Raw genomic sequence first — 18,511 nt, 5'->3', positions numbered from 1 at the left:
AAGCAAATCTTACAGATTTCAAACCAAGAGGAACCCAGGGCATGAGGAGTTCAGTTTGGAATCTGCCAAGGTGATAAAAGAGATGAGAGGTCGAGGCTTTCCTATTCTTATTCAGAAAGGTGAAACTCACTTCCTTCCCCTGTGACTCACAGGCTTTCCTCTTTCCAGCCTTATATTTTACGGACATGTGGACCAAAGGTCCCTGGCTCACCATGGCAGCTGGGTTGTCCTGGTGCCCATCACTGCCACCCCCAGTTGGTACGTATCTATCTGAATCCTGGAGGACACACACCTTAATGACACGGAGTCCTCCAGGAATCAGAGCAGACTTCGCAGAGTCCCGAGGGTGGAAGGGAGGAGAGGTGATACCTTCAGGCACCATTCGCTTCTCTGTTTTCTGTCATCATTTTGTAACCCCCCACACTCCCACCCTGGGCCAGCCCCACAAAAATCCCTTTCTGTCTTTCCCTTCCACGTGGCTACATCAGATCCCGAGGGAAGAGCCCACTAGATATGGGAGACCTGTGTCGTAGACCCCAACCCGTCACTTTCTCAGTGTGTGACCTTCACCAAGACATGGGACTCTTTGAGATGCATTCTGTGTGTATAAAGGGAAGAATTGAACTAGATCATTCCTAAGCCCCTGCCAGCTCCAATTCTCTCTGCTTCCAGGTATTAAGATCCTTAGGGAAGGGTTCATGACATCCTTAGTGGCCCTCACTGAGGTGGCCCTTCATAAAGGCTTCCATTTGATGTCCTGGGAAACAAGGTGGCTGTTGGATGGGGGGCTTCATTTTCATGCGGTTACATCCCAAGCTGGGGACTCCTGAACAGCAGAGCTGCCTTGCAGTTCACTTAACCAGAAATGCCAGAGCTGCTGAAGAAGGACAACTTCTTTGACAGAAGTTTCCTTTCTTTTAAGACAAACAAGCAAACAAAACCCTTTTAATAGCTCCTGTTTCCTTTACTTGTTTTTAGCTTTCCATCAAGGTTTAGACCGATAAAATGGATAAAGTCAGAAATGGGGGGATAGTTGACAGGCAAGCCCTCTGCTCTCCTGCCAGGGCACCTCTGCTGAGAAAAGCCTAAAACTCGCTGGCTTAGAAAAACACACTCAGGAGAGGTGTTCTCGAAGCAAGAGAGAAAGCACGCTTGACGTCCCCGCGGGGACTCTCTCATCCTCTGTGACTGTAGTGAACGCACACTCATGTTCGCAGGAGAACGTGACCATATACGTAGTACAACAATATTGTCCTTTATTCAGCGCAGAGCATGCCCCCAGGCGAGTGTGAGATACAGAAACCCACTGGTCTGTTACTTCTGCCCCTTGTGGTGGAAGCACCTTGCTGTGCTGAGTGTCTGCTAAAGAGTCATTTCTCCCAAAGATAGAAGGAGGTGGGGCCCTGTTGGTCTTACTGCAAGTAGATATATTGCTCAGAATATGTGTCTGCACTGTGTCCTAGCCCTGCCTGCACATTTGACCAGGAACCAGGGATCCGGGGACCAGGGACTTGTGGCAGTGGTGGCTCCTCGAAATCTCCTTCTTGCACACCTCAGCTCAGAGCCACAGTTCCCAGCATGGCTTGGACCTTCCCTCCATGACAAGCCTGGGCATTAACATGTTAATGAGCTTCAAGATCTAGTCAGTCTCCGGGGTGGCTCTGCAGCTGGGAACCAGGGAGAGGGCACTTCCAGCGAGCATTCTGCAACAGTCCCGTCTATCCATGAAGGATCCTGTGTAGGGTATGACCCGTCTAACCCACTGTGCTAGCCACTATGGCTGTATCACAACTCATCCCAACTTAGTGATTGAGAACAACTGTTTACTGCATGCATGGATCTGTCGGTCAGGAATTCGGGTGGGGCACCGTGGGGAGGGCTGTCTCTGCCCCACGCTGTTTTGACTGTTAGCTGGATTACTTCAACGTGGAGCTTGGAATCATCGGGAGGCTTAGTCCTATCCATGTCTGGCTGTCAGCCGGGCCTTAGTTGGGGCTCTCAACCAGACACCCACACATGGCTTGTCCATGGACTCTGGGCTTCCTCACAACATGGAGGCCAGGTTCAAGGGCAAGTGATCTGAGAAGACATGTCGTCTGCTGTGAGCTGGCTTTGGAAGTCAGGCAGGTCACCTTTGCCATGTTCTGTTCATTGCAGGATTCTCAACAGCCCAGCCAGGTTCGAGGCAGAGGAGGAATAAATGGCAGAAGGGCAAGGTTCTGGAAGGCTGTTTTGCTGTGGGTACACATGCACTCTGCCAAACCTGGCACAGCATGGAAAACACAAGGAAGTTCTTGCTAGTCCCTCAAGTGTAAGGTTAACAGGCAGGACCTCTGCAGCTGTGTTCACTTTATACCCATGATTCCGGTCCCACCTTGGCCTCTGTGGACGAGGAGGATCCCTTTGGACAGAGCAGAATTTTTCGCCAGGTTGGTAGAAATACATAAACCTGAGCTTTATCGGCTGTCACTGCTCAGGTGAGGTCTTCAATGAATTCTCTTCCCAAGATTCCAAAAACTCTTCCAATAACGCCCATCTGGGTCACACACAGGACCAGGAGTTCAAGAGCGGAGTCTGTTGGGCCACCAAGCCGTGGTTTGTGCAGGAGCCTTGTAGAGATTCTATGACTTAGGGAAACAGCCTGGTGTCAGAGCGCCAGTCAGGTCTTCCGTTAGTGGTCAGAGAACCATGAGTTCGTTGACTTTGTTTCTTTTTGGCTCTTTATGGCTTTTTTAAAAAAAGATTTTATTACGCTATGTTCATCACCATACAGTACATCATTAGTTTTCGATGTAGTGTTCCATGATTCATTGTTTGCGTATAACACCCAGTGCTCTGTAAACTTGTTTTTTTAAAATATCTGGGTGTATTTCTTCCATACTTTTCCATACTGGCTTGAATCAGTGTCCTCGGTAAATTTTTCTTTCTTATATTTTAGAGAGGTGGAGAATACAATAAAATATGGAGAAGAAAATAAAAATCTTCTATAATGCCACCCCTTGAAATAATAATTGTCAATATTATAGTGCTTTTTCCATTGTTTGTTGCCTCCTCATCATTAAATATTCCTGTCTTAAAAATGATTTTAATGGCTAAATATGAATTAAATATACCAGAATTTATTTTAACCACCACTTTTATTGTTGGATATTTTATTTCTTCTTTCCCATGCTTTTCATGTGATTACTTTTGCATTTTTAAAATATATTTTTATTTAACATATGTAACATTTTCCATACTTATTTAAAAGGTTTAATAAAAATTATTGAAATCTAAATAAAATTTATTTCTTTGTGATTCCAGGAAATGGAATTATTGGATCACAGGCTATGAACAATTTAAAGTTGTTGCTACATGGTCTGAAATCGCTTTCCCAAATTCACACAATCACTATCAATCTGTACATAATTTTAAAAGGCAAACAGGTGGGACTTGTCTGCTTGAAGTGGGGCTGCAAATGTAAAGCCATATTTTAAATGAATTTAATTCAGCTTTGATTTCTATTTGTTGTAGCCCGAAGGTGAGGATTAAGTCATTTGCCTCTGTCTTAAGTGCTTTCAATTCCTTGGTTCTGTATTCTGAGCTTGTGTTTTTTCTCACTTCAAGTGTATTTTCAGTTGTATGCATTTCCCGCCCCCCCGGCCCGAAAATGATGCTTTTCTCCTTCGTGTGCAACTCGTGGTCTCACGGCCGCCAATCATTTGCCTCCAGATGCTCTTTTTTGCAGCATCTCCTTTATTTCACGCATGACTGTGGCGTTGCTCATTGCCCACTGTCTCCACTTCTGTGTGATTTGTCTGCCCTGTAATTCTGCATCTTTGAATGATAATGTGATTACTTTTAGGATCAGTAAAATAAGGATGCATATGTAATTTTTATATATTTGCTGTCTTCTCATCATTACTGCTGTGGTCAATTACGGGCAAACCGTTATGCGTTCTTCATGGGCCTTCTAGTTGTGCATTTGTCCTTGAAATGGTTTGATGCTGTCACTAGATTTTTATTCTTCTGTATATACATTTACTTGCAGTATAAAAGGCTTCTCCAATATTTGGAATAGTTATTTATAGTTCCCCTTAGCACTGTTCTATTCTAATATAGTTGACCAATTGGGATATAAACTCAGAAGCATTCTGGAGTTAATATAATGAATATTAAATTACATATCTGGATTTAATGATTATTCATGGCCTCCAATTTTAATATTACATAACTTGTGATCTCTAAGGACTTTTTAACAGTAAATATCACCACACCTGGGCATTCCATTGTTATTGTTGGGCATTAATTGTAGCTTTTGTAGTAACCTTGCAGTTTAATCTAAATATGTATCTTAATTCTTTCTCTAATGCAAAATTCTTTTTGGTATACCTTCTAAGACTTTCACTCCGGGTTGAGAAAATATTACTTTTACATTTGGTTTAATTGTATTTATTTATTTATTTTTATTTTAAAATTTTTTTGGTTAAATTTTAATGACTTGCTTTTTGCTGCTTACTTTCTATTATGGTTTTTTATTGAAACATAATTGACATAGAATAGCGTTAAAGTTTAAGATGTACGACGTGTTGGGGCGCCTGGGTGGCTCAGTCAATTAAGTGTCGGACTCTTGATTTTGGCCCAGGTCATGATCTCAGGAGTATGAGATCGAGCCCCATGTTGGGCTCCCCACTGCGAGTGGAGGTTCTTAAGATTCTCTCCCTCCCCCTACCTCTGCGTCTCCCCCACCTGTGCTTCTGTGGGAGAGATATTCTGTCTCTCTCTCTTAAAAAAAAGATGTACAATGTGTCAACTTGGGACATTTATATATGGTAAAATGATTACCACCCTAGTGTTAGCTAACAGCTCTATCACATCACATGATTATAATTTCTTTGTCGTGGTGAGAACGTTTAACATCTAGTCTGTTAGCATTTTGGAGTTGATATTGTAGTGTTGTTGGCTATAATCACTGTGCTGTGCATTAGATAACCAGGACTAACTCATCTTCTAGGTGCACGTTCGTCCCTTTTAACAACATCTCCCCACCCTCATGCCCCAGCCCCTGGTAACCACCATTCTACGCTCTGTTTCTACAAATTTAGCTTTTTTAGATTACACGTAGAAGTGATATCATGCAATATTTGTCTTTGTCTAGCTTATCTCACTAAGCATAATGCTGCTTTTTTCCTGTCCCTTTGTTCTCAGATTCCCTATTTCCTTTCCTCATTTTTTTTTACCTTATTTATTCTTTTCTTTTCCAAGTCCGTGGGCTTCTTTATGCCAGTTATTGAGCTCAAGGGTGTGGGATGAATGGATAGCCCATGCCTGTAGGGGTTTTATCATCACTCGTGAGAACCTAATGCATATCAGAATGACTAGAAGAATAGTGTGATCGAAGACAATGGGGCCATCCAGTTGGCCAAAATTAGGTTGCGCGTAAGAGGGAACACATCTGGTGTGAGCCCTGTGGCCACTTGTGAAGGGGCCGAGTTTGGACTCTGCTCTGTGGTGGTTTTGTGCTGGGAAGTGGGATAAAGAAGCCATTTTGGGGGTTCATGTATGGGATATAGGTTTGAAGGAGAAGCATCTGAGAAGGAAGGAGCTCCAAGACTCAGATATTCACTCGTGGAACCAATGAATACCCCATGCCTGCCATGTGTCAGGGGCTCTGGACCCCACAGTGAGCAGGCCTCCATCCCCCTTGCTCTTACGGGGCCTGTCGTTCAGCAGCCCTGCTCGTCTGGGGCTTCCGCTCTGGTGAAAGGGAGAGCAGATGAACACCTGTGGCGGTGGCAGCAACAGCTGTGTACATAATAACACCTCATGGCATTTAAAGTCTCCTTAATTTTCTAACTTTCAGGCACTGTGACTCGTGTGTAAAGACATGTCCCGTGCCCTTCTGGGTTGTGTGCCCCTAAAGGAATAGCTCTGTTCTTACAGGTTCAGCTGGTTGCTCCTGACTCGCCCCAGCCTGACTTTGGTTCAAATTCTTATTACATTGTGAGTCTGCCCACGGATGCAGCTGGGAGACTCAGGCTTCCCCTTTGATAATTTGATGTTAGGAGTTGACATCCTGGAAATAGCACTTTGAAAGGACCGGATAAGGGAGGTCACCTGTGGAGCTCGTCATTTGGTAATAACCTGTAATCTGTTCATGTCTTCTCAAGAATGACCTCCATGGAAGACAAAGGTTCTGGGATTATTCTCCTGGCGTGCAGAAGCTGGGAGGGCTCTGTTGGGAAATCTTCCCTCTGGGTACCAGTGGATAAGGTAAAGATGTGCTCATGGTCCTGAAAAAGTCAATAACTTACAAGTGATCTTTTATTTTTCTCTGGCCAGGACTCTTGTGTCCTTTCTGCAGAACTTGGAGAAAAATGTGAAGCCATAGACAAGAAGTTACTGTATTTAGAAGACCAGCTTCACACAGCAATCCATAGCCATGATGAAGATCTCATTCATATCCTTTTCATCTTGCAGATTAAGCACCTGCTAGTTGTTTTGTAAGAGCAAGCCTTAAAAAAATACTCAATTTTTCCATGCACTAGCAGATGGAAACAAATAGATACCGCTGTTATTTATAGCATAGCACAGCACACCTTTGATCTCTGAGATTATCCTGTATGCAGTGTTTTCTCTCTAGCTTTTGGTAAGTAATCCAGCATTTTTTATTATCAAGCCTGACCATTAAAAATTAACCATGAAGTTCAGACATGCATAGAAGGCCAAAACAAAATGCAGTTTTCAGGGGGCATGAAGCTGGGTTTGTGGGATGGAGATGGTTGTGGGTCTGATTGGCTCAGTTTTTCTAGGGGCTTCTGTATATTTTCTTTACCATACAATTTTGCCCTGGAATCAGAAACAGAGTATCATAACTAATAGGACTTTAGGTCATTCCTTTTCAATATCTTGCACAGGACTCCATATGTTTGGTGTCACATCTGCAGCTGCCTTCCTCAACGCTAGCTGCCACTGAGCAAGACGGCAGGAGAACAGGTTAGCTTCCGTACATGTCCATATCCCGTGTGGGTCTGTGGAGGTGCTCAGTTCTGGTTAGTTCTTTTGAGGGCAAAGGGATGGGTGCACACATAGATGAAGGGGGGTATGCAGCTCCATCCTGTATCTTTTCAGTTATTCAATCAGAAGTGGGCAGTCTCTTGATAAAAACACTTCTCTGTTCATTCATCCTTTCTATTCAGTAGCATGACTCTTACTAGATGAGTTTGTGGGAAATGTAGCTATTTTGGTCTTTGCTTCTCATTGCTGCATTACTTTTCAGAATTCCACTTCTTTTTGTACTTTATCTTGAGTGACTCTGCGTGTGTGTGTGTGTGTGTGTGTGTGTGTGTGTGTGTGTGTGTAAGCAGCTTTGAACGGCCAAGGACTAATCTTAATCACGAGCATTCGGATCCACAGTAGTTTAGTGATGGAGTTGGCTCTGTTTCCTTCCTCATTCTAACCTTATATCTTAGACCTTGGTTATTAAACTTTGCAGGAAATTTCTTCAACTTAATCAGCAATTATTTTCACGTTGCTCAGGGTAGATTTTTAAAAGCAGATATTCTGTTCTTCATAATTTCCTGCCCCTTACAAAACTGGTGTTTAAACAATTGCTAGAAAGTTGGCCAAAGAAACAGCAGAAGAGTTCTTGGTTTGCAATTTTGCTTATTCTATGTTCATGGATCACCTAGATTTGTGTACTCACAAGGGGGCAGGAGCTCCAGCAAATGGGCCAGTGACTGTCTGAGCCTGTGCGTCTGGGAGCGGTGTAATGCAGAGAGCCAGTGCATCCAGAGGGGTTCCTGGCCCCCAGCCCAGCAGCCGGGGTCTTTCTCCAGTGGGATGTATGTCGGGCTTACAGTGCAGTCAGGTAGCAATTCTCAGGGCTGCAGGCCAGGTCTGTGCTGGTCTCTAGACCTAAATTTTCTAAATGTTATAGTCCAGTTTCGTTCTAGGGAATTGGGTTTTCTCCTTAATAGGGGTGAGTGGCAGGGGAGGAGGCTGAGAGGGGGCAGAGCTCTGTGTAGATAAGCCCCTTTTAGTGGCCCTACAGCCAGTCCACAATTCAGGAGCAGCAGGATGATGGAAAATGGATAAAGGCTCTTCATGCTTCAACCTTCTCATCTGCAACAGTGGACGGGAACATGTTTCTAAGGTTTCCACGAGGCTACATGAGGCTGTGTTCAGGAAAATTCTTTAACATGCTTGTATATGGTAGGTGCTAGCTTTTAGGTAGAAATTACATTCTCCAAGTCCATTTGCCTCAATATTTTCAGTGTTTGTGTCAAAAGCTCCAGCCACATCCCATTTATATGTAAGAGGTTTCAAGACAGGTTTGTTCAATTATTTTATAATAGATGCTTGGATGAGTCAGTCTGGAACCACACAGTGGCCTGTATAAAAAGTCATTTAAGGGGCGCCTGGGTGGAATAGCGGTTGAGCGTCTGCCTTCGGCTCAGGGCGTGATCCCAGCATTATGGGATCGAGCCCCACGTCAGGCTCCTCTGCTATGAGCCTGCTTCTTCCTCTCTCACTCCCCCTGCTTGTGTTCCCTCTCTCGCTGGCTGTCTCTATCTCTGTCAAATAAATAAAAAATCTTTAAAAAAAAGTCACTTAAGTCTAACAAAACAGCTATGGATTATTCTTTCTACTCGATAGTTGAGAAAACCGAAATTAGGTGACTGGTCCAGGGTCATTTCTCATGAGCGGCAAGCTCCGGGGTCCCCTTTGGCTCCAATGGGGGGTTAGCTCTGCCTACAAGTAAATGGACAGGCCCATTGTGTGGAACATAGAGTTATTCTAAAATTTTTAAGCTATAACAGAAGTAGCTTATTGAAGTTACGTTTTTGAGAATTTGGCTCATCCTTGCTGAGATAAGTGGAGACATACTGGGGGCATGTCAGACTGGGGTTGGAAAACCCTGTTTTAGGTACAGAAGACACCACCCTCCTCCCCTCCAAGCAAATCTGCACCATAATATGGATTTCCACCCAAACTTTCCTCTGAATCCCAGGCTTTGTTCTGTGTCCCTGATTAAGAGCAAATGCACAGAAGCGAATCTTTGAATTCCTACAAAACAGCACTTAGATTTGAGTGGAACATGGAGCTCTAAGATAGACATACTTATGAGGGTCTGCAGAGGCTCTCCCCCTGCACAAACCAAAGCCCTATTTCAAATTAGAGCTCACGTAGAGATTCAAAGAGGCTGCTGAATCCTCCAGCCAAACTCTGACTGGTTTGTGTTTCCATTCTTGATCAAAGATACAGAGCTGTGTACGGTTGAAAGAAACAGCTTGCCATCAACAACACGAAAGAATTACACAGTGAGTGTCGTATTTTTGTTTGATTCCATTAAGCACTCTGCCAGAGCCAACTGTGCCTATGATGTGTCCTGGGCACGGAGTCCACAATGAACGTCCATGTCCAGAAGATTCAAGCCTTGGCTGCCACAGGTGCTCATGCTTCGTGTGGAAGGCCCTGAGCTTCTGTGTAAGCCATGCATGTGAGAAAGCGTTGCTAGCGAGCCATCAGCGTGGGCTGGGCCACTCACTGATGGTGGAGATGAGCTTCCAAACAGATCTTCTGGGCATCCTGACTTGATATCTGGGCTGGGACAGCCTGCGGAGAGTGTCCTGCTTTTTATGAAGAAGACACTGGATTGACAGATCCAAGAAGCAAGAGAAAATAGCCCGTGTCTCTTTGTCATCCTGACAGACTCAGTAAATTACACGTAGCATGACCAAAAAATGACACAAACCCGCCTGCTGCTGTAGAGGCAAGTGTCTGAAAGAAGTCTGCGCCATTAATTGGAAGAGCCGGCCTCAGACAGGTGACTCTTGCCTGCTGTCTGAAGAGAGGACAGGAGGTGTGACTTCCCTGCCAGTCAAGCCAGGATTTCCAAGAGCATCAGTCTGAGTCTCTAGTACAATCTCACAGTCATTTTGGGTCCTAATTAGCAGTTATGTTTTGAAAACCGTTTTGAATAGTTCCTCCATGTTCAAAACGCTTTAACTGAAAACCATCCAGGTGAGGTGGAGTTTTAAGCAGGTTTCTTCTCATTTTTTTCCCTTCCTCAACTTCTACAATGAGGTGGGGGGAGGATACCTAAGATTGGGCATATTCCGAAGCCCCCAGGGCAGTTCTGCCTGCCTCTGAGTCACAGTTGGGACGGGGACAGACTGCTTCTATTTGCGGTTCTATTTGCATCCATGTTCAGGGGACCTTCATGGAATTCTGTTCTCTCTGCTTATTTGGAATGCATGGTGCCCAATCGATTAGTTTTGGTGGTGCTTGATGGCATGCAGACACTCTAAATACATCCAGGCGCATGCACAAACATCACATCGCCTTAAGGTCCCTTGTCTGGTTCAACTTTCGAACGTATAGCTTGAACAGACAAAGGTAACAGCAGTCTGGGGAGATTGCTGTGCCTTCTTGGGAATGTTTTCCACTCTAGAGCTAAAGAGCTGAAAGAGGGGCCAGGAGGATCACAGAACTCTACTTATGAATCTCACAGAGAAGAAAACAGACCGTAAGAGGCTGTCGTTGAAAGCACTGTGTGCGCTAGGCTGATGCAGATATGGTGGCCAGGATTTCTTCCACTGGCTTCCCCCAAAGGGAGGGGGCTGGGGAGAGGAAGCCTAGGAGGCGGTGTGGATCCTGGGCTGTCCTGCTGCTGGCTTAGCACACGGGGAACTTGGCACTAGGTGGGCATCACAAAGGGTGCTCTGTAAAAGCATCAAGTGCATTCAAGCAGGTCACGTGCGTGCATGAGGCCTTCCTCCTTGCTCAACAGCTGCGTTCCTCCCCTTCGGCTTTCTCCTGAAGGTGAGTTTCCGGGCACTGCAAGCCACGGTGGCTGCAGAGCCATCACTGTTGATATGAAGAAACACTTCGCAAATGAGAAGCTGTTTCAGAGGAATACTGTTGTCTCTTTTTGAACCAAACCAGACCTGATGAGCTGATCTACTTTTGACTAAGCTACTAACAGGATTGCTTGGAAACCCAATTGCCAGTCAAACACTCAGTCGTTTTTATATGTAAACAAAAGAGCTCCTTCAAAGAATTTGAGAGTCTTTGCAAATGGCTGCCCTACATGACGATGTTGTCTTACCACTGTATGCCTGCGTGACATCTCGGAAAGGTGTCTTACTATCTTACCCCTTTACTAATTGCAAACACAGCTCGCGTAATTTTATTAGCAAGAAGTTATACACTTGCTTAATATGTAAATAGTCTACCCCAAGGTGGTAAAGAATGGTCTTGGGCTCCAAAGGTGTTTTTAAAGATATTGGCATGTCAATCCTTGTGCCATTATTATAATTAATGTGCTCATTTTCTTAGGCGCCACAGAAATCTGGTGGCATATATGTTACAAGGGAACTTTATATTTAGCTCTAGAGGTCTCTCTAGAGGCACAGGCATCAGAAGAATCATTCAGCTCTTTGCGACTTATTCTTACACTTAGATGGAGTGAGCACCTCTAACATATCTACCTAAAATCCAATACAGGAGTTTTACTTTATTTGCTTGTGCTTTGATAAAAACCAAGGTCAAATATGTCAGTGGGCTGCCATGTTGAGTTTATTGGACTAACAATCGGAAACGCTGATTCTAGACCTACTGTACTAGTTAGTAGCCTTAGATCTTGGTTAGCTGTAGCAAATGGAATAAAGTGAGAAAGTATGAAAATATTTTTTAAAATTATATATTTTCAACATAACCTCCAAGTACATATCTGCAGGCCAGATTTCACCCCAAAACTCAGACTCATTTCTGCTTCCCACTCAACATCTCCCCTTGGCTGACAAATAGGCTTTTCCAAAAATTCCTCCCCACCCTCAAAAAAAACCCAACTCATGCTCAGTCTTCTCCTTGATAAATTGCAAGTTCATCACTTAAATAAAAAAATCTGGGAGTCATTCTCAATGCCTTTTCCTTCGTTCACATTCCACATCTGGTCTGTCACCATATGCCCTTGGCTCAACCTCCAGCACGTATGCAGAATCTGGTCACCTCTCACCTCCACGGCCACTAGCCAGGTTCAGTACGTGATCTTTTCTTCCCTGGATTATTGCAACCACCTCCTCTCATCTCCCTGCTTCTTCCTTTGCCCCCTTGAACCTACCAGTGATGAAAGTGGCCAGAGTGATCAGTCACTGCCTTGCTCCCAACCTTCCACTACCCCCATCTAGCAGTCTGCATATGTGCCGGTGGGCGTGAGTTTACTTTCTGTTCCACTCACTGGCACTGCATGCCAGGATGGCCGTGACTTTGTTTAGTTCACTCCTGTGCTTCCTACATCCGGAACCTTTCTTTTTCTTTCTCTCTCTCTCTTTTTTCCAGAACCTTTCTTAGTGCACAGTAGGAGCTCAGGAAATGTTTGAGTATTTGAATGAGCAAAGGAAAGAACAAGGATCTCTTTCTATTCTTTTATTTCCCCAACTGCTTAACGATGAAATGTTTCAAGTGATTTCTTTTATAAATATATTGATTTAAATATAAAAGTATGCATGTCCATTTGAATGTTACAGAAGTATGGAAAAAAAAAGTAAAAGGCTGCATATTCCTCCCAGGATCAATACCTAGAAGTTTAGCACTGTGTCCTGCTAAGGCAGTTTTCTAGCAGAAATCACTTATGTGCACAGGTTTTTCATTCCATATAAATTGTTCTGTAACTTGGTCCTCCCCACGCACATTTTATCTCAGAGTCTCTTCCATTTTCATGCATTCAAAATGTTTTGGAACTTACATTGATAAGGCATCATACAGGCAGGTTGGTTAGAGAGAGGTATTTTGTAAATAAAAATATGATTTTTTTTCAGTTTTTTAAAAAACTTCCAGGGTAGTAACATACAGTGTTATATTAGTTTCAGGTGCACAAAACAGTGATTCAACACTTCCATACATCACCCCGTGGTCATCGTGATAAATGTGCTCTTAATCCCCTTCATCTATTTCATCCATCCCCCCCCCACTTCCCCCTGGTAACCATCAGTTTGTTCTCTACAGTTAAGAGTCTAAAAAAAAAAAAAAAGAGTATTTTTGTTTGTTTTGTTTCTTAAATTCCACATATGAATGAAATCATATGGTATTTGTTTCTCTGACTGACTTATGTCACTTAGCATTATATTCCAGGTCCATCTATGTTGTTGCAAATGGCAAAACTTCATTCTTTTATATGGCTGAGTAGTATTCCAATATATATATATATATATATATNTATATATATATATATATATATACCATTATATATAGTATATAGTAGTATATAGTATATAGTATATAGAATATAGTAGTATTCCATTAAATATATATATATATGTATATACCATTTTTTCTTTGTCCATTCATCTATCAAGGGACACTTGGGCTGCTTCCATAATTTGTCTGTTGTAAATAATGATGCAATAAACATAGGGGTGCATGTATCTTTTCAAATTAGTGTTTTCATATTCTTTGTGTAAATGCCCAGTAGTAGAATTACTGGATCATATTTTTAATTCTATTTTTAGTTTTTTGAGGAAGCTCCATACTGTTTTCTACAGGGGCTGCACCACTTTGCATTCCCACCAATAGTGCACAAGGATTCCTTTTTCTGTACATCCTTGTCAACACTTGTTGTAATAAAAACATGATTTTAATCATTTTGATGATGATTACTCTATAGGCTCACTAAATGAGGTTTCCAGGATTTCTGTTGTCTAGTCCTGCTTTGACAGAGCCTAGGCTGTTTGCTATGTCCACTGCATTGGGAAATAAACCTTAAATCTCCTAGTGCCTCACAAAAGGCCCTATATGCTTATGAGAAAAAAAAATATTTCTTTTAACTCTAACCTTGGGAAGAAGGTATGAGAATATACACTTTATTTATTTTTATTTTCTATTTTGGTTTTATGTTTTTGAAGATCTAAGTGGTTTTATTAAACAATTCATGAATTGGGCAGTATCCCTTCTAAGAATTTTCCAAGTGAGGCAATGAAAACATTAAGTGATGTCTCAGTTTTCCATCACTGGTGATCATTTGCTTCAAACTCTGTCTTCTGATTCCTCCGTGTATCCTTGCAGATTGTCCTATGAAGGGCTGATGTGTTATTTTAATTATATAACTTAGTCTTTTTCCTTTGTGGCTTCGCTCTTGGTCTCTTTTTAAAAACCTTTCAGTGTGTTCTGCTAGGGCCAGAAATTGTACAAGTTCTTTAAGAAGCATGTTATTTTGGTTCAATCTTCTCTCTAAAAACCTGTGTCATCTTTTAGCAATAATTATCACGGATAGGGGCATGTAGTCCCAGGCTGCAGATCAAAGGTAATTACATCTCAGGAGTTTGTCAGGATTCATAAACGACTTAAGCTCTATGCTTACTCTTTATAAATGTAATGTAACTTTGTGGTTAAATTGAAAACTTAGTCTGGGACCCCGTATGCTTTTACTTGTATAAAGTCTTATGTGTTTTCACTAAAGATTAGCAGAGCTGTCCAGAGAAAAGGAGGAAAATGAAGCCTTTTATTTTTTTTAAGGCAAAAGAAAGGTAAATATGGGATTCTTTCTTTCCTTGCACCCGCTGATCCCCACCCTCATTCCCCTCAAGTTCAAGTGCAAGGAGTGAACCATCCTAGGAAATGAATGTAAATTACACAAATGATGAAGTCTGGTGAAGCTTCAAGATGAAAAGCTGCCAAAAGCTTTTCAGGGTGGTTCAGCATTTTTGCTTGGAAGAAGTTCATTTGCATAATTCCCAGGATCCTCTGGAGTTCTTTATTTAAAAAAGAAAGAGAAAGCTTTCTACAGTCATAACCAGGGGGTGTCTTTTTCTCTTCACATTGCATTGACATGTACTTAAATAAAACAACATTGTAGTGTTGATGGTCCGTTAGTGGTAAGATCTCTGCAAGCTACTTTCCCCAAAGCTTGCTTTCTGTTTTCTCCATATCCGATCTAGGAATATTTAAGTGATCTGACCTCATGTGATGATTTAACAGCATTTTAAGTGATGTCTATGTGACGTATTTCCATACTTCCCCTTCATTCCTCTTGGATGAAGTGAAATTAATTTGCTTATGAAACTAAAAGAATTCAGTCTCTCTTCCTATTTGAGTTGTTCTGACTCTTAGGTACAGGAGGAAACAGGGGCCTGACTGTGGATAGGAAAAGCACCATCTGTCAAATGTAGTCCCAGAAAAGGGCTAATTTCTAAAGAGAATGACAGCCTTATTTATCCCATATGATTATTTGCTAAGTTTTCTGTGACGGTTTTCTCTATGTGAGAAATAACTTTAAAGGTGAGGAAAATAAGAACCCAGCAGTTTAAGGAAAAACCAACCAGCCACCCCAGGAAGGGCATGCTCCCTGCCTTCCGTCAAATCTTGAGTACCCTGAATGGCTATTTTACAAGGCTCTGGGAGGTATAATAACACAGGACAGCAGATTAGAACCTACAGGGGTTTAGAAATCATTGTTTCACCAGAAAACTGAGGTGAACCAGGAAAGTGATTTGCACAAGGCGACAAGGCTGGCTCATGGCCAACAGGGACTATGGCCCTCACAACTCCGAGTCCAGACCTATGGTGGCCCCAAATACTGGAATTCTTGAGGAAGCTCTGATTTCCAGCCCTCTGCCCTCTGGGCTGTCCAGGCACTTGGATGGGGCAGTTGAGCTTCCCCTTCTGGGGCTTAGCAGGAATCCCAGTCACAATGACCCTGTATCATGGTCCAGTTGGCCATCTGTCTCGGTCTACCAGGCGACTCTTTCTTTCTCTTTTTGAAATCTTACTTGAGACAGTTAATAACTCAGGGCTCATGAAGATGGCATTCGCTCTTACAAGAAGTGTAAAATCTGTATTAATATTTAATTCCTGCAATTTGGAAGAACTTGAAACTGCAATTAGGTGTCAGTGCCCATCTGCTTCCAGCAGGCACATGTGCTCTTATTAGACCTCTCGGAGGCTGCCGGGGGCCACCCGTCACCTTCGCGTGTGTTCCTTAACAATGTGCGCACAGTCTCTCAAGAGGGAGCTCCAGATGGTGAAGGAAACACTGCAGGCCATGATCCTGCAGCTCCAGCCAGCAAAGGAGGCGGGAGAGCGAGAGTCTGCAGCTTCCTGTGTGACAGCTGGTGTCCAGGAAGCACAGGCCTGAGGCGGGACAGGATGAGGGGAGAGTGAGCGGCCACATCATCGATATAGATGCACCGGAGGCCTCTCTCACCTCCCTTGCATGAACCAATGTGCCTGAATCAATGACGGACACAGGGCCCCGAGGGCTCCCTTGGAGAGGTGGTCCCCCTTTGCGCTCCTGGGGCTGAGAATGGGGAGACCATGCATTGGAATATGGAGGGGATGATGTGCCGGATTTCCTTCCAAGTGTCACCCAGAGGCACCTTTCCTGGGTCGTTCATGGGAGCATCCTGTACAGGACTTGAAAATCTTCTCATCTCAGCTCCCATTAGGCAGAAGTTGGGGTTGAATTCTGCTAGAAAAATGTCTTTTCCTGTACCGTCTTGCTTTCTGCTGCAATTAAAATATCTCCTGATTTAAGAACCTGTTAAGAGGAAACTAACCGTAAGTCTCTTTCACCATACCTGTTATACTTTCCTACAGGCACATGATCTAAGGGAGCTAATTAACCCCAGGATCTGGAATTAACAGCTTTTCACCTTCTCCTATGATTCACTACAATCTCAGAAGAATGCATATGAAAAATTCCAAAAGACATTTCTTTAAAGTAACACGAGGTGCAATCTTTTGGTTGTCCTATTAGAGCAACTCCTATTTCTACTGAAGGGTCATTGGTGTTTCCAGGACACCCTGGAATTTGCCCACAATGACAGCAGGAAGGGAGCAGGGGCAGAAAGGGATCATACGACCATATGACAAGTTTAAATTTCTGGGCCTCTCCTCTTTTCCTCCCTAACCTGTTTTCGCTCAGTACCAGGCAGGACATGGGTGTGGAAACCTTAATTCAGTATAGTGCAGTACTCAGTAAGAGAGTGCACACTCAGGAAGGCAGTGCATACTTAGTAAGACAGAGAAGCACTCAGTAAGGCAGTATAGTACTCAGGAAGGCAGTGCTTACTCAGGAAGCCAGTGCAGTACTCAGGAAGGCAGAGCAGTACTTAGGAAAGCAGAGCATACCCAGGAAGGCAGAGCATACTCAGGAGGGCAGTGCATCCTCAGGAGGGCAGTGCAGTACTCAGAAAGGCAGTGCGTACTCAGGAAGGCAGTGCATACTCATGAGCAGTGAGTACTCAGGAGGGTAGAGCAGTACTCAGGAAGGCAGTGCATACTCATGAGCAGTGAGTACTCAGGAGGGTAGAGCAGTACTCAAGAGGGCAGTGCATACTCAGGAGGGCAGTGCAGTACTCAGGAAGCCAGTGCAGTACTCAGGAAGGCAGAGCATACTCAGGAAGGCAGTCCATACTCAGGAGGGCAGTGCAGTACTCGTGAAGGCAGTGAGTACTCAGGAAGGCAGAGCAGTACTCAGGAGGGCAGAGCAGTACTCAGGAAGACAGTGCACACTCAGGAAGGCAGTGCAGTACTGAGGAAGGCAGTGCAGTACTCAGGAAGGCAGAGCAGTACTCAGGAGGGCAGAGAAGTACTCAGGGAAGCAGTGCATACTCAGGAAGGTAGTGCATACTCGTGAAGGCAGTGAGTACTCAGGAGGGCAGAGCAGTACTCAGGAAGGCAGAGCAGTACTCGGGAAAGGAGTGCATACTCAGGAGGGCAGTGCATACTCAGGAAAGCAGTGCATGCTCAGGAAGGCAGAGCAGTACTCAGGAAGGCAGAGCAGTACTCAAGAGGGCAGTGCATACTCAGGAAGGCAGAGCAGTACTCGGGAAGGCAGTGCATACTCAGGAGGGCAGTGCATACTCAGTTATGTGGGGCATTGCAGGCCCCTCCCTGCTGAGGCAGATGTGAAACAGCCTCAGTGCCATTAGGCAGCACTTCCTGAGTTGCACTGAGGAAGGCAGCCACTGAGAGATCTTCCAGGAACGAATGGGTCTCCCTCGGTCAGGTACGTATGGGACATACGCCATGCTATAATTTCCAGTTGGAGAGCCACAGTGCACATTAGCATATTAGACTGGGATGGAGCTCAGCAAAGAAACCCACTTTTTTTTTTTTTGTCTAACCCAGACTTCTCAAGTTTAATGGATCATAGATTTTATTTAAGTCCTATTAATATCCCACCAGTCTTGTGTTGTGCAGCCCTGCAGTCTCTGGGGAAGTCATGGTCCAAATACTGATTTCCATCGTGTGTTTAGGTGTGATAATAACCAGACTCAAGGTTTTGCACAGTGTCTAGCTTAGTAACTATGTGCTACTCTTCGTGCTGCTAATTGATTTACGGGGTTTTGTTTGTTTGTTTGTTTCTGTCCTCATTTATCCCTATAAGAATAGTGATGGTCCTGCTTTCGTTAGGATCTGTGGACCCTGGACAGTTCTTGTCATTTCCTGAAGTCACGCTGTCATTTCCGGAAGGCAGCTGGTGCTTTGCTAGCCTCCCGTGCTGGGCAGTACTTCTGTCCTCAAAGAG

At 43.8% G+C, this 18,511-nt stretch overlaps 1 protein-coding gene across 2 annotated transcripts in view; it reads left to right on the top strand.

Moving 5' to 3' along the window:
* Positions 1–16,512, top strand: part of DISC1 (DISC1 scaffold protein) — a 370,724-nt gene extending 354,212 nt beyond the window's left edge. For both annotated transcript variants that reach the window (XM_011222163.3, XM_034662513.1), the window contains exons 12-13: positions 6,322–6,439; positions 15,975–16,512. In XM_011222163.3, the coding sequence (XP_011220465.2) occupies positions 6,322–6,439; positions 15,975–16,114 (258 nt within the window). In that variant the 3' untranslated portion in view covers positions 16,115–16,512. The remainder of the gene's footprint in view (positions 1–6,321; positions 6,440–15,974) is intronic.
* Positions 16,513–18,511: the final 1,999 nt, after the last annotated feature.

This window comes from Ailuropoda melanoleuca, chromosome 6, assembly GCF_002007445.2.
Source record: "Ailuropoda melanoleuca isolate Jingjing chromosome 6, ASM200744v2, whole genome shotgun sequence".
In the NCBI taxonomy this organism is placed as follows: Eukaryota; Metazoa; Chordata; class Mammalia; order Carnivora; family Ursidae; genus Ailuropoda; species Ailuropoda melanoleuca.
Note: the sequence above shows the minus strand (reverse complement) of the source record. Positions and strands in the feature narration are given on the sequence as shown.